The 20,254-nt window shown below is 36.5% G+C and overlaps 1 protein-coding gene across 1 annotated transcript; it reads left to right on the forward strand.

The window, feature by feature from the left end:
* The first annotated feature begins 18,492 nt into the window (after positions 1 to 18,492).
* Positions 18,493 to 19,960, forward strand: LOC107802399 (large ribosomal subunit protein eL42). Its single transcript, XM_016625888.2, has 4 exons — positions 18,493 to 18,627; positions 19,212 to 19,391; positions 19,540 to 19,614; positions 19,698 to 19,960. Exons 1-4 carry the CDS (start codon positions 18,625 to 18,627, stop codon positions 19,755 to 19,757), a joined length of 318 nt encoding a protein of 105 aa, XP_016481374.1. The 5' UTR covers positions 18,493 to 18,624; the 3' UTR covers positions 19,758 to 19,960.
* Positions 19,961 to 20,254: the final 294 nt, after the last annotated feature.

Here is a 20,254-nt window from a genome sequence, read left to right on the forward strand (position 1 = left end):
TTGGGAGATTTTCAGAGAAAATAATGGGGTAAGTGTTCTTAACTCAATATTGGTTAAATTACTCGAATCCATCACTATTTTTATCATTTAATTGGTGAATTGAGTTGGAAAAGTTTGAAAACCCTCTTGGATAGATTTGAGGATTTGAGGGCCAAATTGTTATCAGAATTTAGTGATTTTGATATGGGTAGACTCGTGGTTGAGTGGGCGTTCATATTTCGTAACTTTCGCCGGATTCCGAGATATGGGTCCTACGGGCGATTTTTGAATTAATTTCGGATTTTCATTAAAAAATGTAGTATTTTCTTATAGAATTGATTCCTATAAATTTAATGATTGTATCGAATTATTTTGGCTAGATTCGAGCTAGGCAGAGTTGGATAATCGTGAAAAAGAACTTCTAGTGGATTAAATTGGAGCAAATTAAGGTAAGTCTCTTGTCTAATCTTGTGAGGGGAAACTTATCCCATAGGTAATCAAAGTAATAATTGTTGCTAATTGTGGGGACTACGTACGCACGAGGTGATGAGAGCCCGTGCGTAGCTACTATTAATGCTAAAGTCCGGGTAGTTTAGATTAATTAATTGTTAAAAGAAATTATTCATTCCTCCCGCATTTATCTTATTATAAATATATTCTCTTTCCGGAGGTACATAAGAAATTGTCCTCCTTTCTTGTGGAGCGGGCCGAACGCCTCGGCAGGATAGAAGTATCTATGGATCGCGCCGCATGTCTCTCGGTAGTGTACACGACACTCTTGATCGGGCCGTACGACCTCGGCAGAAATCGTGCCTAATAATAATAATTACACGATACTTTGATAGTTTATTGCAGCTTGTGAAGCTAATTGATAAATTAGAAATTTTTGGAATTTAAAGAATTATTATCCCTGCTTGTTAAGGAATTATTGTTATTCCTATAAATGAGACTAATTGATAAATTAAAAATTTATTGGAATTGAAGAATTTAATTTATATATTAAGAATTGTTGCATGTGAATAAATTTAATTATTTCTGATAGTTAAATAAATTATTGTTAAATTCTGTGAATTATGCTGATTTAGATATTCTAGTTTTATTTCAATTATTATTATTGACCCACAGTGAGTGTCAAAGTCGGCCCTCTCGTCTCTACCACTTCGAGATTAGGCTTGATACTTACTGGGTACACGTTGTTTACGTACTCATACTATACTTGCGGCACTTTTTGTGTAGGAACTGAGGCAAGTACTAGTGGATGACCTATTGTTTTACATCCACGTTATCCAGAGGTGTAGTGGTGAGCTGCCTTGCTGGGCCGTTGTGTAGCTACTAGTGCCTTTCCTTGTATTTTCATTCTGTCTATTTTTATTTCAGACAGTATTTGGGGTTTTGTATAATCTACTAGATGCTCATACACTTGTTACATCAGGTCTTGGCACACACATCAGTAGAATTTGAAATTGTATTATTTTCTTGGATTTAAGTTAATCGGTATCTTTTCTAATTTCTTTAATATTGCTAGTAAAATAATAAAATTACTTAGAAAATTATTCTGAAAATAATTGATATATGTTTAATTTATTTGTTGGCTTGCCTAGCTGTACTGTTGGGCGCCATCACGACCTATATGTGAAATTGGGTCGTGACACAAAGGGTGTTTGATAGAATTCCTATGCTACCAAAACATGAGAATTAGTGTTATTATTGGTTCCGCTTGTTATATTTATTAATATAGATTATCGTTGAAATAGGCGACGAACATTGTGATACGCTTAAAAGGACCAGAGCTAAAGTATGTGAGGCTAACTCTATATGTTTGGGAATGTTAATAATTCTCCCCACACTACGTTTCATTTACGACATTAGTATTGCCTCATAAATATAGTTAAGCCTAGTTCCTTGAATAGTTGCAGAACTTCTATTCTTTAGCTTCGTGACGAGTTCGTGACTTTCATTCTGAACGTTGTGAGCTCAGTGAATAATCAATATAGACTTGGAATTGATGCCCACGAGTCTCAGTCTAGATTACTCAGCATGTCATAAATAGTTGAAGTTTCACTTTTCATAATCCGTTCGTGAATACATGTCCCAGTCTAATTCTATTCATCATTTTAGTATCATGTAACTCAATATGATCCAATATTTCAGTATCATGTATTGCAGTATGATTCTCAATTCCTAATTTTAAATCCCTGAATGTTGAACACCTGTATTTGGGCATGAGGCCGCAGTTTATGCTTTATGTATCTTTGGGCCTGAGGCCGCAGTTATGTATACGTATACTTGGGCCCGAGGTCGTAGTTTGTGCACATATATATTGGGCATGAGGCCGCAGTTTATTTCTCCAGATAAACATGTGGTTCATCATTTAGAAGAGGGAGTATTCATATCCTTACTTCCTTTGTTCAATTATCGGTTATCGCTTTAGTTATCAGTTATTAGTTATCATTTTAGTCTCAATTTAACATTTATCATTTCAGTTATCAGTTATCAGTTCAGTTTTAGTTTCAGCATTTACAATTCTTTCTTTCAGTTGCTTTACATACCAGTGCAATTCAAATGTACTGACGTCCCTTTTGCCCGAGGTTTGCATCTCATGATGCAGGTAATGATTTACAGATCGACAATTCAGAGCGCTAGGATTCTCGTACCAGCTATTTTGTGATCCCTAACTCTTTCGGGGAATTATAATTACCTTATAATCTTTAGTATTTTCAGACAGTCAGTGTTTTCAATACTTCATTAGAGGCTTCATAGACTAGAGTAATAGTTAGATAGAGTCACAGGCTTTTCATGTTAAGCAATGTTGCTACATATATGTTTCAGACTTATATTAGTGTTTCTGCATTGGATTTATATCATTCATACTTTCAGTATATCAGCATGTTTAGTTTATCTTCCGCATTCGGTATGTTATGATATCACATGTTGATTCAGTCAGCCAGTTGGTTTGCTTGGTCACATGTAGTCAGGCACCAGGTGTCGTATTACGTCCAGGCCCAGGTTCGGGGCATGACAAAGTTTGGTATCAGAGCACTAGGTTCAAGTATCCTAAGGAGTCTATGAAACCGTGTCCAGTGGAGTTTCCTTTATATGTGTGTGTCAGCCACACATATAAATGGTTAGCTACCAAGACATTTAGGATTGTCTCATTTCTTTCTACTCTAGATCATGCCATGAAACTCATAGCAATTGGTAATCGTCTCTTCCTATCGAATTCCAGACGTATCGAATGCCCAAGCGACGGGTAAGAAAAACCCGAGGTCCTAGAGATGATGATTGCCCATTGGGGTATGATTATGGAGTATAGGTTGGTAACAAATATGACTTGAGAGGATGTTGAAAGTTGGATGCAGTGGATAGTAGTATAGATTAGAGCATCACCTTATCAGAAAGTAAAAAAAGTATTTATCATGTTCTATGGTTATTAATTTACCTCAGTTACCAGTTGTACAGTATTTCAGTTAGCAAGTTTATGGTTATTCAGTATGCCAGTTATAAGTTATTCAGCTACCGGATCTCCAATTTTTAGTGTATCCAAATTTTGGTGACTTCTGAGTACATAATGATGCCTATGGGTGATAAAAGAAAATGTAAGTAACAGTGATTATAGCGAAATCTTCACATATTTTTGGTCCAGATTAAGACTTAAGACTCGTCGGATGGTGCAGGAAGTGATTTATCAGATGATGGTATACTTTAAAGGACAAGTTTGTGCATGGTAGTGTATATGTATGCGTTTTACCTCACAGAACAATTTCATTTTTAATTCTTGGAAATGGAGCCACATGTTGGATGATGATAGTTCATATGTCACACTCCACAGTGTAACAGGTTAAGAATCTAATCATAGCGGGCATAGAATTGATCATTATAGTTTTGGACAGACTAGAGCCTAAGGGTAACATAAATAGGAGTTAGAAACATTTGTTATTACCAAAGATGTGTCTTTCGTACGATTCATGCATATGACTAAGAATATAAGATGTACGAAATGAGAATCTAGAGCAACCGATATTGAATTTCAGAGAATGATTTAAAGTTGTTCAGATTTATTCATATTAGAACTAGAAAGTACCACGTTAGTAAGTTACTATAAGAAGCAGCTATTATTGTGAGATAAAGGATATGACATCCCTTAGGTTATGTGACTAAGTGTTTACCCCGAATGTTTATAGTCTAATGTGATTTTGAAGTGTATAGGAAGTTTGGTGTTAGATATTCCAATTTCGTTTAAGACATATGAAATTTTCCTAAGTGTGATCTATGTACATAGTTCAAAAAAAAATATGTGACCGCGAAATAGGGTCGGATGGTGAGTGAAGTTAGGCATAACCTTATGTTTCACTTTAGTTTTTCAAAGTAGAACAAGAAAATATGATGCTAGCAGGTGGTTAGTAAAAACTAGTAAGTAAGTTTTGAGTAGATACAATGAATTAGCAATTTTAGCAAAGCTAGTCGAGGTACGATTTGATTTACTTAACCAGGTTAACACTAGTGAGTGAGTAACAGTTTGAAATACCGAATGCATGTTAAAACCCAAAGTGTTTAAGTTTAAACTCGAAGTACAATGACAGTGAAAAAAAATCAGCTAAACAGTAAAAGAGCAAATTACAAAAGAATAGCCTTTAAGAATTATCGAAAAGGGGGTCTCCCCAAGATTGACAGTGTGAATAGAGTTAAATCATTAAGATTGTGTATGATAGTTGTGAATACATTAGCTTTCCGTTATGTAAGTAATTTGGTTTTTCCTAGTAAGAAAGATTGCTTAGAAGTATGATGGAAAATGAGTCATCATTGTCATAAATAGAAAAGAATTGCAGAAGATAAGGAAAGTTATTTGGATCCCAACAAAAGAGAAGGATCCACAAGTATAAGACCTTTGGTCTAAGGGGGAGATGTTAAAATCATCAGTAAGTCCAGTTGGAGATTTGAAACCCACATAGTTAGCTTGGGATATAAAAACTATAAAATCATGCCCAGTTATGTGTCACGAGGGTAGTGCCATTGCACGAGACTCTAATCTTCCGAGTAATGATCAAAGACCTAGCTCACAACAACACTATAAGTGATTTCAAGAAGTACCTTAAAAATATAATCAAGTATTGGGAAGTATAGCTAATGATTGAGGGTAAAAGAAGTTCACCGCTTAGTCAAGCTAGGAGTTCGACTTTCGGACTTCGAAAGTGGTGGAGTTGTTGTCCAGAATAGGACTTGTTCCTCCTTAGTAGCCAAAGAGAAGGAGAAATAGTTTGATGATCACTACTTGGTGTAGCTGAAAGAGGGGATTCACAGGCATAAGACAATGGCTTTTGAATATGATGGGATGATGGTACTTTGAGGTACCGAGCATGATTGTGTGTCCAGATATAAACGGACTTAGAGAAGGAGGATCGTGTTAGAAGACCATAATTCCAAGTATTATATCTATCAAGGTTCTTCAAAGATGTATCATGATCTCAAGGAGATTTATTGGTGGAACGACATAAAAAGGAACATCGCAGACTTTGTGGCCAAGTGTCCGAACTGTCATAAAGTGAAAGTCGAGCAGCACAAATCCTAGTGTTTTACCACATAATATACATATTCTTTAGTGGAGATGGTAAATATAGACCTTATAATAGGATTATCTCGCTTATTCTAAAAGCATGGTTTGTATGGGCGAAGGTGTAGATCGCCAATTGGTTGGTTCGAACTTGGCGAAGCAGAGTACGTTGTTGGGACCAAATTTGGTCAATCAGTCTATGGAGAAAGTCAAGTTGATTCAAGAGCATTTGAAGATAGCTCAGAGTAGCCAAAAGTCCTATTCGAATATGTAACACAGTGACCTAGAGTTTCAAGTTAATGATTGGGTATTTCTAAAAGTTTCTCCTATGAAAGGTGTTATAAGATTTAGGAAGAAAGGAAAGCTCAGTCCCAGATACATCAGGCCATATAGGATCCTACGAAGTATCGAGCAAGTAGCTTATGATTTAGAGTTTCCACCAGCATTGGCAGTTGTACACCCAATATTTCTCGTGTTATGTTATAACATTCAAGTTTTTAGCATTCAAATCTCATGTTAGAACATTCACGTCAGTTCAGTACTCGAATATCTGTGCCAATTCAGTATTTGTATATCCACGTTAGTTTAGAATTCACATATCCATAACAGCCCAGTATTCATGTATATGTTTTATGTTATCCGTATTATGATGCCCTATGAAGCTAGTGTTATGCTCTGCTAGCTGGCAGGTATTTTGGAGAAATGTCGAAGGTGGCTATCCTTCTTATTCAGAACTTATATTATAATCTTCATGTTTTTCACTATTCAGTCAGCTCAGTATTCAGTCAGTTCAATAGCCATTCAGTTCAGTATCTCAGCACTTTAGTAATCATGTATTCATTCAGTTTAGTATGCGTGTGTTCATGACGGTTCAACTTTCACATGTTTCCATCAGTCACGTTAAGGTCTAGAGTTAGCTGAAGTTACAATCAGGACAATCATTTGAGGACGAATGATCCCAAGGGGGAGATAATGTAACACTCCATAAATTTGAATTAGCTGTGGATGCATTAAATGAGTATTAATGTGACTTTTTAGACATGTGAAGTCCTATCGGGATGAGTATGGGTGGAAATCGTTGTTTTGGAATCAAGGTCGATAGTGAGGTGCATAAAATTCGATGGAATCGACTAAGTTTATGGGAGGTCCATCTTATAGCCTTAGACAGTGCAAGGCCATGAAAATTCACAGCCATAGACAATGCAAGGCCATAAAAACTCACGGCCATAAACAGTCCAGGGCATTAAACTCAGCGCCCCTGACAGTGCAAGGCACTGTAGTTTTGGCACCTCTGATGGCGCCTTGCACAGTTATTTTGGCGCCTCAGATGATGCCCCGCGTCGACGATATTTATCCGAGCTACTTTTATTTCCTCCTCAATTTTTGGGACACATACACTTATTTAAACCCTACCTCGTTCCTAACAACCCCAAACACGTAAGTTTGCTCAAGAAAGGGAAGCTCTCAAGAACCCAACTTCCCCAAGGTCCCTCCATTATCCAAGGTGAGTTCTAAAGATGATTCTAAGTTAATTTCAATTCTCCAACACCTTACTAATATGGGTAAATCCTTCAAATCATTAGATATTCGATCGAGACATCATTGTTAAGAAAAGAAACCCTAGAATTCGAATTCAAGAGGATTAAACTTCAAAAAGATAATACTTCTATTCCCTAATCATTTATAACTATGAATTGATGAGTTTTTGGGAGAATAGTAGATAGGTTTGATAAAAGGAATGAAATGAACTATGCTAGGGTTTTGGGTTGTTGACTTAAGATTATTATAATCATTTGCGTGATGAGAAATGATGTTTGTTACATCTACTTGGGATTGTAGAATCAGCTAAAAGTAGTAGAATGAGAATTGGGTGAAGAAAACACCATTTATGAGGGCTATGAGGCTTTACGTCCAAAGGGTATTTGATAGAATTTCCATGCTACCAAAACATGAGAATTAGTGCTAATATTGGCTCCGCTTTATATATATATATATATAGAGAGAGAGAGAGAGAGAGAGAGAGAGAGAGACATAGGTTATCGTTGAAAGAGGCGACGAACATTGTGATACGCTTAAAAGGACCAGAGCCAAGGTATGTGAGGCTAACTCTCTATGTTTGGGAATGTTAATAATTCTCCCTACACTACGTTTCTTTTACGACGTTACTAATTGCCTCATAAATATAGTTAAGCCTAGTTCCTTGAATAGTTGCAGAACTTCTATTCTCTAGCTTCGTGACTCGCTCGTGATTTTCATTCTGAAAGTTGTGAGCTCAGTGCATAATAAATATAGACTTGGGTTTGATGCCCATGAATCTCAATCTAGATTACTCAGCATGTCATAGACAGTTGAAGTTTTAGTTTTAATAATTAGTTCGTGAATACATATCTCAGTCTAAATCTATTCATCATTTTAGTATCATGTAACTCAATATGATCCAGTATTTTAGTATCATGTTTGCAGTATGATTCTCAGTTCCTAATTTTAAATCCCTGAATGTTGAACACCTGTATTTGGGCCTGAGGGCGCAGTTAATAATTTATGCATCTTTGGGCCTGAGGCCGCAGTTATGTATACGTATACTTGGACCTGAGGCCGCAATATGTGCACGTATATATTGGGCCTGAGGCCGCAGTTTATTTATCCAGATAAACAGGTGGTTCATCAATCAGAAGGGAGTATTCATATCATTACTTACTTTGTTCAGTTATCGGTTATCATTTTAGTTATCAATTATCAGTTATCATTTTAGTCTCAGTTTTAGTAGTTATCATTTTAGTTATCAGTTCTCAATTATCAGTTATCAGTTATCAGTTCAGTTTTAGTTTTAGCATTTACAGTTCTTTCTTTCAGTTGCTTTACATACCAGTGCAATTCAAATGTATTGACGTCCCTTTTGCCCTGGGCCTGCATCTCACGATGCAGGTAATGATTTACAGGTTGACAATTCAGAGCGCTAGGATTCTCGTACCAGCTATTTTGTGATCTCCAATTCTTTCGAGGAATTATAATTACCTTACAGTCTTCAGTATTTTCAAATAGTCAGTATTTTCAGTACTTCATTAGAGGCTTCAGAGACTAGAGTAACAGTTATACAGACTCTCAAGTTTTTCATGTTAAGCTATATTTGCTAAAAATACATTTTAGAAATTGTATTAGTACTTTCGTACTTTGATTTATATCATTCAGACTTTTAGTATATCAGCATGTGTTAGTTTATCTTCCGCATTCAGTATGTTATGATATCATATGTTGATTCAGTCAGCCAGTTGGTTCGCTCGGTCACATATAATCAGGCACTGAGTATCGTGTTACATCCAGGCCCAGGTTCGGGGCGTGACAGTTAGTCAGACCGAAGGGCGTTACTCTAAAATCCCACAGTCCGTGGTGAGTTTTGAAAGTTGTTTTGAACTCGTCCCCTTTTTTCATCCGTCTTTGATGGTACTCGGATCGAAGATCGATTTTGGAAAATAATCGAGCTCCATGTAATTCATCAAGAAAGTCCTCCACCACCAGAATTGGGTATTTGTTCTTTATTGTTATCTCATTCAACTTGCAATGATCAACACATAATTGCCAAGTTGAATCCTTCTTTTTCACCAAAATTACAGGTGAAGCAAACAGTGATGTGCTTGTTGTTACAGTCTAGGCCTCCAAAATATCCCTCACTATCTTCTCAATGATGTTCTTCTGCTCATAAGAGTATCTATAGGGCCTTTGGTTAATTGGTTTAGAACATGGTATAAGTTTAATGGTGTGGTCACAAGTCCTCGAAGGAGGAAGGTCTTTAGGTTCTTGGAAGATATTCACAAATTGTCCAAGCAACTTGCGAATTTGGGTCGGGCTCTCCTGAGGCTCTTCTTTTGTTGTTACTGCTACTAATTGGGCTGACAAGCAGTAGTGGCCCATGCCCAGTAATTTTTCAATGGATTTGGCATCTCCTTCCTTTAATTCTCCCATGCCCTCTATCCCCATTATAGTAACCAATTTATCACCTCTAAAAATGATATACTACGAGGGCGTGTGTGCAACACAATAAGAGTTATAGTATCGATCCAATCCATGCCAAGAATGTTAGGATCGGGAACCAGGGTGATGCGGAATTTAACCAAATAACGGTATAATGACAATAACAATGACAATTGAAGTTGATAACAACGGTAATTAAAGTAGATAAAGAAGACACAAATTTAACGTGGTTCGGTCAAAGTGACATACATCTACAAGCGGAGAGGGGCAATTTACTATAACAATAAGAGTACAAAAAAGAGTACAAAATTAGAGTAAATACTCTAATTAATCACAAATACCCTAAGGGAATAACCTCACAAGATCACTCCAAAGAAAGGGTTCACACAAGTGCTTCCCAACACTAACTCTCATACAAAACACTCTTAATAAAGGAAGAAACAAGAAATGAAGACTCAAGTCTTGTTGGTGTGTCTAAAATGAACTAATGGCCTTCCCTTTTATAGGTAAAAAAGTCTTGACCTCTTAGGTGTAAAAGAAGAGATACAACTTGTGCAAATGATGTCCAACACACAATGCATTATTTTTGGGTCCCAAAGAATATTGCCAACAAAGTCTACACTTTGCAAAGATGCTTATGCTTATGTGAGATGGACTCCATTTGACAAAATAATGGCCATATTACAAAGAATTATGTCACTGTCCCCGGAATTCAACAATGATAAATCAAACAAGAAAGTTTTATCACCCATGGTCCAAGAGAACCTTGGCCATTTGTAATTGCAAGGCATCAACTGATCATTTTCCACTCTAACCTTCATGGGTCTGCCAATAGGTTCCGTTAGAAGGCGTAATTGTTTGAAGATGTGGGTTGCTCCACTATCAATGAGTGTCGTCACATGGAACTTCTTGACCATCCCTTGAATTCTGATTGTAGTTGATGATAATTGGCTTCCTCCTAACATCATTTCCAATGTCACCTCCCCTTGTACTTGCTCCTCCCTAATTACTTCTTCGAAGACTTCATCCTCCTCTACTCATTCCTCATGTTGTTCTTCCCCTTTCATTGTATTCAATGCCTTGTTTTTGCATTGATGGCCCGAAAAATAGCGATCATGACCTTTGTAGCACAGATTGCGCTCCCTTATACTCTCAATACTTGGGTTCTTTGGTCCTGGTACTTTAGGATTTATTGATGAGGTAGTTTTACTAGAGGAAGGTAGTGAATGTTTAGAGCTATAACTGAAGTGATTGGGTCTATTGGGTAATTTGGAAATATTATTTTTTGACTGGGCACTTAAGGACAGTTCATAAAGCTCAGCCATGGCATAATCTTTTAAAAAGGTTGGGGTATTGGCTACTTTCACCATTTGGGCCAAAATCTGGCTTTAGCCACCTATAAAACAGGTAATAAAAGTAAGCTTCATCGAAATGAGGTCTAGCTAACAGAACATGGCCTTTTAGTGCCTCAATTGTTTTTGATAAGTCTCCACATCAGTCACTTGCTGGAGCCTACTGAATTCAATCACCATAACGTTGACAGATATCAAAATAAAATTGAGCCCAAGATACCTCACCCTCATTATCAATCATGTAAAGATCATACCAATAGCGAATTTGATCCCTAATATTGATTGCAATATAAGTTATCTTCTCTGCCTCCAATACCTTGTATAAATTTAAAAAGTTATTGCAACGTCTAATCCAACCACGATGGATGTCACGCCCCGACCTCGGGGAGCGCGACCGGTGCTCAACAGAGTTACCCCGATCGAGTAAGCCTGCATAGTGCCGTCTAACCAACTCATCCATGAATAATGAGAATAATATATTTTATTAATTAGACCGTAAGAGGTCGTGTGAATAATACCAGTTCATTTCCATTAGTTACGTAATTAACAAGTCTTTGAAACATAACATAGTACAATCATATTTAAAGTGGAACAGATGATACGATTACAACATTTTTAGTTTAACCTTCCCAAAAACATATACAACCCACACTATATCTACGGAGCCTTTAACAGGAAATAAAATAGTGTTATGACAGTGCCAACAACAAGGCCCGGTTATACCTCAAAATGCTATGTACAAAGGATAGAAGATACAGGACCCCGAAATGAGGTGGGGCTCACCAAGTTAGCTGAGGAGAGGGTGTGTTGCTATCACTGATCGATACCACCTGCTATGGAACCACCTGCATCCATTTAAGATGCAGCGCCACCGGCAAAAGGGACGTTAGTACATATGGAATAGTACTAGTATGTGAAACTAAACACCCTCTTAATAGAACGAGCAATAATAAACGGAGAATAAAACATGAAATTAGTAAGAGACTCAAACAGTATCAAGGTATCCAGTTAGGGAAAAGGTAAATTTCAAATAGGTTTCAGTAATTTAAGTTGGGAGATCTTTAGCACCGATACACCACTGTGTCTTTGTACGGAGTCCGATCTCAGCCCGACCGGCTAAGCCGTCTCACTCCGAGACATATACTCACAATACCACCATGTGCGCTACATGGCATCCGATCTCAGCCCGATCGGCTAAGCCGTCTAACCACAATGCCGTGTGGGTCGACATCACATCACATCTCGCTAGCAATAATCTCATTCCACTTAAGGGGAAATATCTCAACACACCAATCTCATCCCGTATAAGGGAAACGGTCTCATCACATTAACACGGGATTTACCCCTCAATCACTCCTACACCGGCACATGTAGTTTCGAGGTTAGGTTATTTTGACCTACCCTTCCTCGGTGGCTAAACGATACTCCCAAGGTATTTATTATTAAAAGTATTTACCACTCACTTCATATTCTTTTACATGTCATTCATTTTATTGGCACCATTGGCCATGCACAATATCATTCTTGGCAAGTTGGCCGTACTTCATAACTCATGCTCACTATTTCACTTTCACCTATTATCATAGATAATCAACCACAAGGCCTTTCAATTTAAGACTTTAAACACATACTTGAGCAATTTAGGGTTTTAGGCACATGCAACTTCTCACACAATTGACATGATAACTTTCATTAAAAATCACGCTTTTAAATCATAACATAATAACACACAGCCCATACTTAAACTACATTCTCAAACATTAACTCAACATAACAAGAATCTTTGGAATATATATTGAACACATAATTATTTTGACGCAAGCCTTATTTGACGAAAATTCAATTTATAAAGAGCATCACGAGACTTACAAGGACATTGCAGGGTTCAATTCTAAGAGAAGAGTTTAGCCAACATACCTTGCCTCGAGCTTTTTAATTTACTACAAGGTTTCAGAAATCCTAGCCACTTCGATCTATTTAGAGATATAGTAAAATTGAACACAAATTAGGAAGGAGTTCATAGTTCCAGCTCACTTGAGCATTTTATCAAACATTAAGTGTGCATTAAGGTTTCAAGGTCCTCCTATGGTGGATTCTTTCACCCCACTACCCAAAGTTCACCCAAACGAGCTCAACAATCTTCCCACTACCCTAGATGGCACATGCATGTAAAATAAACAACTCCCACACCCAAGAATTGCTTTACTAAATTCTTATTTTTAGTTAAATTCTGAAATTAAGTGTTAGGGTGTAGAATCTTACCTTTTGATTGGAGACCTTGTGAGTTACCCTATAGAAATTTTCAAGGTTTGAGCAAATATTAATGAACAAATGGTTTAGAACTCCTCTTCTCACTCTAGACCATCTTCCTCTCTCTTTAAAATGTAAGTTTGAACCTTCTAAAATGACCCTCAACATTTTTTATAAGAATGGTGTCGGGTTTATAAAACAAGAAAAATGAAGCTCCAAAACATAATCTGCAGTCACAGAGTGATCGCAGAATAGATATGCGGTCCGCAAATCGGCCGCACAATTGGTGTCCCTGAACTGGAACATTCGGGTTGGGTCTGCGGCAGTTTTGCGGCCCGCATACCTGTTTTGTGGTCGCATAATGCACCGCAGACCCGTTCTGCAGTTGCAGAATACACCGCAGAACTTTCCTGAGAAAAATCCCATACTGGTTTCGTAGTCAATGTGCGGTCCGCGAAACGGTTTTGCGGTCGCATAGTTGACCGCAAAATATCATCCAAACTTGTCCAATTTTCTGCTCTATTTTGCGGCTATTCTGCGGCTTGTAGAGTGATTTTTGCGGACGCATAGTGAGCCGCAGAAATGTCTTTTTCTGCCAAAATTTTTCCTTTACTCCCCAACGCACTGTTCAACAATCGTCAACACATGAGCCTACTTTGGTACCACGAAACCCCGAATTTTTAGGCAAAATTTTACGGGGCCTTACAATGGATTATTACCATCAAATTCCGGAAAAGCAAGTTTGGCATTAAGCATGCGCAAGGGAAGTTGGGTATCAACAGGGCAGGAAAAAATTTTGGGAAAAAATGGTTTGTGGGGGGGAATTGATGGGATAAATTACCTCAAGTGGTATAATATAGGGGGAAAGGTTGGGTTTGTGTAATGTGAAGGCAAATGAGTGGTATATGGTATATGAGCAAACGAGGGTGCATGAGTAGATGGGTACAGATGTGATGAAGTGGATCGAGGAGTGAAAAGCCCATAGGTCGTAGGTATTTCTATCGTGAGTTGTGTAAGGGTAATGTGAACATTATACAAAGGCCCCATAGGGCTTATGGCCCAAGTAACTGACGGGAAAGCCCAAAAGCAGGTGTTGGCCGGGGTACTTGAATATTGTGTGAAAGGTAAGGTTCATTGGGGCAAAAAAATTACTCATTCCCAGGTGAGGTCAAGTTGATACGGTGAATACTTTGGGTGATAGAGGGAAAAATCAAACTTTGACTGACACTAGAGTTTATTGGGGTTACCAAAGTCGAAGCCACCGAATATGCAGACAAAGGCAAGTTGGTGGTGGTAGCATTTACCAGAGTAACCGGCGTCGAAATTGACCTGAAAGCTCCTCTAACAGAAGATTGACCGCTTTCAATGTAAGAGCTCCCTTGAGCTACCGCCATGTAAGATATGCTCATCTTCCGACCTTCCTCTCGCTTATTCATGTCCATAACCGAGTTTGAGTACTCTTGAAGATGCACATCCATATTTCTCTGTATATCCTCCATTGTCTCCATACGCCTATTAGAGGTATTGATAAATTCTTGAATTTGAAGTTCCAAATTCCTAGAACCTCATTCGCCGATGCCGACTTTTTGTTTATCGACCATCGTGGCCCGAGAACCGTGGCTCTAGCTACCAAATGCAGCGTTCTGCTACTGGTTGGATCGACACAAACACCTACTTTTCCTAATTACTCATCCAAGTCATGACCAAATCGTGACAAAAAGGATATTTTTTAATGGGTATGGTTGGAATATATTGAAAACATATAAATGAGTCAATATACAAAATTTGAGGAAGATTGGAAGTGATTTGGACTGATCTGGTATCAAAATTTAGTTAGAATAAAGTTTAGAAAATTTTTCTACGACACATGTATCACACACAAGTATAGATGAATATACATGTGATACACATTTAATACATATATGATACATATGTGATACATAGTATGATACACATATCATTTTTTCATGTTCATCTTCTACTTTAAATTTTAAATTCAAACCACCTCAAAACTCTACCAAATCATCCCAAAACTGAGATTCAAGCTCCTTGAGATGTACCCAATCTATTCTAATAACACTCACTCAAAAAAAGCAAAAAAATAACTTTTTTTTTTGCTACAAATAGATAATTGGCTAATATTTATAATATTTGGCTAATATTAGTACTCCCTCTGAAGGGGAACCTTGACGTAATTTGTAAAGTTGTTGCCATATGACCAGGAGGTCACAGGTTCGAGCCGTGGAAACAACCTCTTATAGAAATGCAGGGTAAGGCTGCGTACAATAGACCCTTGTGGTCTGACCCTTTCCCGGACTCCGCGCATAGCAGGAGCTTAGTGCACCATGCTATCTTTTTTTTTTAATACTCCCTCTGTTTTAATTCAAATGCCATAGTTTCCTTATTAGTCCATTCCAAAAAGAATGGCACATTCATATAATTGGAAATATTTTAACTTTAAACTTTTTATTTTACCCTTAATGAAAAACTTTTATAAGCACACAAACGTCATGGCCCCATAAAGCTTTTACCCCTTAAGCTTTTAAGATCACAAGTTTCGAAAGTCTTTTTTTTAAATTTCGTGCCGAGTCAAATTAACTCATCTAATTTGAAATTGAAGGAGTAGTATTTTATGAATTGGCCAATTTATGTAATAAGATACTTATAAATGGACATAGCTAATAGTTTTCCTATAGTATTCTCCTTGTGCTTTCTTTAAAAAAAAAAATGAATTATCTTACTTATATTGAGAATAAAGAATTTTAACAATGTATGTATATTTTAACATGTTGTAACTGATTTATGCCTTATTTATACTGGCAGAATATAAAAATTAATATCTTTCCAAATTTTATGACAAAAACAAACTTTTGTGTTGGGCTAAAACGGATGGTGAAATATTGTTCGTTTTTTACCAAGCCTACAAGATTTTTTCAAAAGGCCTTACATTATTAAGAGTATACAACTCCTCACAAATAACTTCTTTTTCTTTTCTACTGTTCATGTGAGACTTTGTTTACACATACACAGCTTTTGTATATAGTTCTTAATTTTTTGCCAAAATGTATTACAAAACACATTTTGTGATAAAATTATATGGCTTTTAACATTTATTGCCATTCGGTCAAATATATATATATATATATATATATATATATATATATATATATATATATATATATATATATATATATATATATATATATATATATATATATATATGTATGCTTAGCGAAATGTCATTCGCCTTTTTTACCCTTTAAAAATAATTTTTACAATGAACAAAATTGTAATTTAAGTTACTTTCCTATTATTTAAGACTTTAAAATCAATTAAATTTTTGCATATTAACCCTTTCCTTGTTAAACTAGGTAAGAAATCCTAATATTTAGGAATTTAAATCAATAAATATCATTTCTGATGAGAACGTTCTTATAGGTGTTCTTATATGGTGACTTCAAATGATTTTCAATTAAAAACTTAAAATGTGAGGACATAAAATTACGTATTAAATTAAAAGTAGTTAATACAATAGCGTCTAAACTAAAATATTTTAATGCGAAACAATTAAACATGCATTTAAAAAAATTTATTTTAATCAAACAAAATAATTAATCCATGTTCAATTAAGCACCGGTCTACACCTTGTTTGTGTCTTTATGAATGAACTTGAGAATAACTTTTTAACAAAATATTAGAATAATCTTAAATCTTCAAGGACTATGTGTTCTTACTGAAACTAACAAAGAAGCACGATAACTCGTGAAACTCAAATGACAAATATTAAAGGTGAATATATTGAATAATGATTGAGGACTTTTATGAACAATTTTTTTTCTTTTAATGAGTTAGATATAGAGGATCAATAGTTATCAATTTCAAAAGATTACACTTTATTTTATAACTCAAGCATAATTTTATAAAATATATGTAATTTTATTACAAAATATTACTCATTGAGATGGGGAATACGCGCGCGCGCACACACACGCGCGCCTGTCATATTTTGGGTAGTCGGCTGTTTGGAACTTTCATAAATGACTACCTTTTAAGGAGCTTTTTCACAATCCGTAGCTACATTTCATGTATTTACATTTCGTCGTAGCTAGTTTTTCAATGCACTATATTTGAGTATATTTAAATACATTGTTCAACTTTTTTTAAAAAAAAAAATTCACGTGTATTTGAATGCATTTGAATATGCTGTTCAGTTGTATCCAACCTCATTTGATGTCGCAAGGTTTCAACTATATTTGAATATTTTTATATTAAAAAAAATGACGAAATGAAGAATACAGTCAAGTCCAGTCAAATTTTCGACAAAAATACAAAATACACCGTATTTAAGAAGGAAGAATACAATCAAACTTGGTCGGATCTCTGGCGAAATACAAAATACCACAGTATGTACACTAAAACATGAAAAATACATTCAAATCCTTTCAAAAATACACTATAGTTATATTAAAAATAAAAAATATAGTCAAATCTCCGACGAGAATACAAAATAAACTGTGTTTAAAAATGGAGAATACAATTAAATCCTGTCCTATCTCCGGCCAAAATACAAAGTACACTTTAGATCTCTGACGAAATACAAAAAATACATTGTGTATATACAATAATTTTTTGGCATGAAAGGTAGTGGAGGAGAAAGAGGCGGCTTTTTTTTTCGGCAAGAAAAGCAGTGGTGGAGAAATAAATTTTTGGCCAGACGAATACACTCAGATCTGAGATACAAAGAATGAGAAGAAGCCATGGATTTCGGCATCTCCGTTAGATCTAGATCTGGCGACCCCTTCGATTTTCCTCCTCCATTATTTTCACCGTAGGTAATTGACCTATCGCAACTTTGTGATTTTCAGATTTGGATCTGACGGTGGAGATGAGAGAATGGAAACGAGAGAGCGAGAGAGGGACGACTGGATCTGATGATGGAGATGATAGAAGAGAGAGAGAGAGAGAGAGAGAGAGAGAGAGAGAGAGAGAGAGAGAGAGAGAGAGAGAGAGAGAGAGAGAGAGACGGTTGTTTGGTTGGGCTCCGGTAGAGCTCCGCCGAAGACGGCCTTGCCGAGGGCGAAGAGGGAGGGGAAATGAGAGAGAGTTGAGGGAGAAGAGAGAAGGTTGAGGGAAAAGATTGATACAGTGGAATAACTCTATGTATTTGGCATAGCTATGATGAGCAAATTATAACTATGAAAAGTAATTAAATTTAAAAGTAGTTATCATCCATAAATAAATCTTAGATTTAGTGTAAATTTTCCAAAATTATATACCAGACAGAACAGGCCGTAATGATTTGCACAATTCAGTCCATACAACAGTAAGCCCGACGAAATAGTTTTACCCGTAGCCCAATATTTTCGGCCTACATGCAGAGCCCACTCGCCAAGTCTTTCATAAATCATAACCCTAAGTCGGGAGTATAAAACTTGTCCTCTTCTCGCGTCTTAGGGCTTTCGATCGGCACCAGCTGAACGGCAATTGTGCTCTCTGGTATTTCTGTCTAAATATCGGCCGGTGAAAATGGTAATACATCTGTATCCCACATCTGTAATTTCTTATTAATTCAGTGTGCGATAGTATAGTACCAATTCAATGCGTTTCATCAGTGAAATTGTTATAGTCACATCGAAGCTTAGAAATCTCGTCGTATGAAACGTTCCTTTGATATAGGAGAGTAGGAATATGCCTTAACTTAGTTTGGGAACTAGATGAAATGACTAATCGCTCTTCACTTGGATAGATAGTACACGAGCCTAACAAGCGTTACATTTGCTTTTCTTGTTTGGTGATATATAGTTGTTGTAGTTACTATTTTGTGGTATTTTGTCTCCTGATTCCTTAGTAGAAATGCACCCATTAAGCACGTTAGTTTGTAGATTGAACAGCTGCAAGTCCATGTTTCTGTGGTGTAGACATATAGGATTAATTATAGCTTATGCTCAAAAGCTGCATAATTGAGGTGTAATTGATATACTACTGTATGGCAATGGCTGTATCCCTTTATTGGGGGGTTTTAATGCCCTTTTATTCCTGCTTTTGGCATGTAGTAATGTCTTGATATGTTCCTCGTAGCATAATAAGTGACTGTTCAATGTGGTTGTTTGCAGGTGAACGTTCCTAAGACAAAGAAGACCTACTGCAAGTCCAAGGAGTGCAAAAAGCACACCTTGCACAAGGTTACACAATACAAGAAAGGGAAAGATAGTTTGGCTGCTCAGGGAAAGCGTCGTTATGACAGGAAGCAGTCAGGTTATGGTGGTCAGACAAAGCCCGTCTTCCACAAAAAGGTAGCATATGGAATTATTGTTTTGTTAAAAGGATATTAGTATTGGAAAAAATGCCAGAAAGAATATGAAGTTTTTCACTGGTGTAGCACTGCATTCAGTGTACTGGATAAGGAATAACTGACCTGTTTGTTTTGCCATTACGAACCAGGCAAAAACCACTAAGAAGATCGTGTTGAGGCTGCAATGCCAAGGGTGCAAACATGTTTCACAGCACCCAATCAAGGTTTGTTAATGGATGATCTCTGCACTGCAGTTGTGCTTATGTGTTTCTAATCTGTTAGTTAATCATTTTCTTTGGTTATGCAGAGGTGCAAGCACTTTGAAATTGGTGGAGACAAGAAAGGAAAGGGAACCTCTCTTTTCTAGATTGCCTGTGAAGTGTAATCCACAGCTTTCCTTTTTGCCTTCGTTTATGTTTACTTGGATGATGTTGGTTCTTATGGGTTACATTGTTTTTCAATAGATGCTTTTTTGTTATGGTAGTGATATGGAGATGAAATTTATATTTCAAAGTTTTAATTTGGTATGGATACTCTTTTGGTAATTGATTTTCAAGCAATTGGGACAAATTTCTGCTGTCTTATTATTTGGTACATTAGTCATGTTTTCACAAGCATTGAACACTTTTAAAACCTTAAGAAAAATGCATGGTGGTATGGTAGCATGTTATGCGTAAATGCCAACATGGAAACACAATGAGTCTGAAATTGGAGACATTCTGAGTCCATATTTTACATAACTTTCTAATTTATACATTCCCTCATTGATCTGTTGTCATATCATCTAGCTTGTTGCTTCGAAATGCTTCTACGAGGTCTTCTCTGATCAAATTTTAACCCTTTTTTTATTTCACTTTGAAATCT

Source organism: Nicotiana tabacum, chromosome 4, assembly GCF_000715075.1.
Source record: "Nicotiana tabacum cultivar K326 chromosome 4, ASM71507v2, whole genome shotgun sequence".
NCBI classification, from domain to species: Eukaryota; Viridiplantae; Streptophyta; class Magnoliopsida; order Solanales; family Solanaceae; genus Nicotiana; species Nicotiana tabacum.

Excerpts from the sequence above, each read along its gene's own strand:
- LOC107802399 (XM_016625888.2), top strand. Across the intron at positions 19,392-19,539 it reads AGCCCGTCTTCCACAAAAAG|GCAAAAACCACTAAGAAGAT; the intron begins GTAGCATATGGA and ends ATTACGAACCAG. Across the intron at positions 19,615-19,697 it reads TTTCACAGCACCCAATCAAG|AGGTGCAAGCACTTTGAAAT; the intron begins GTTTGTTAATGG and ends TTGGTTATGCAG.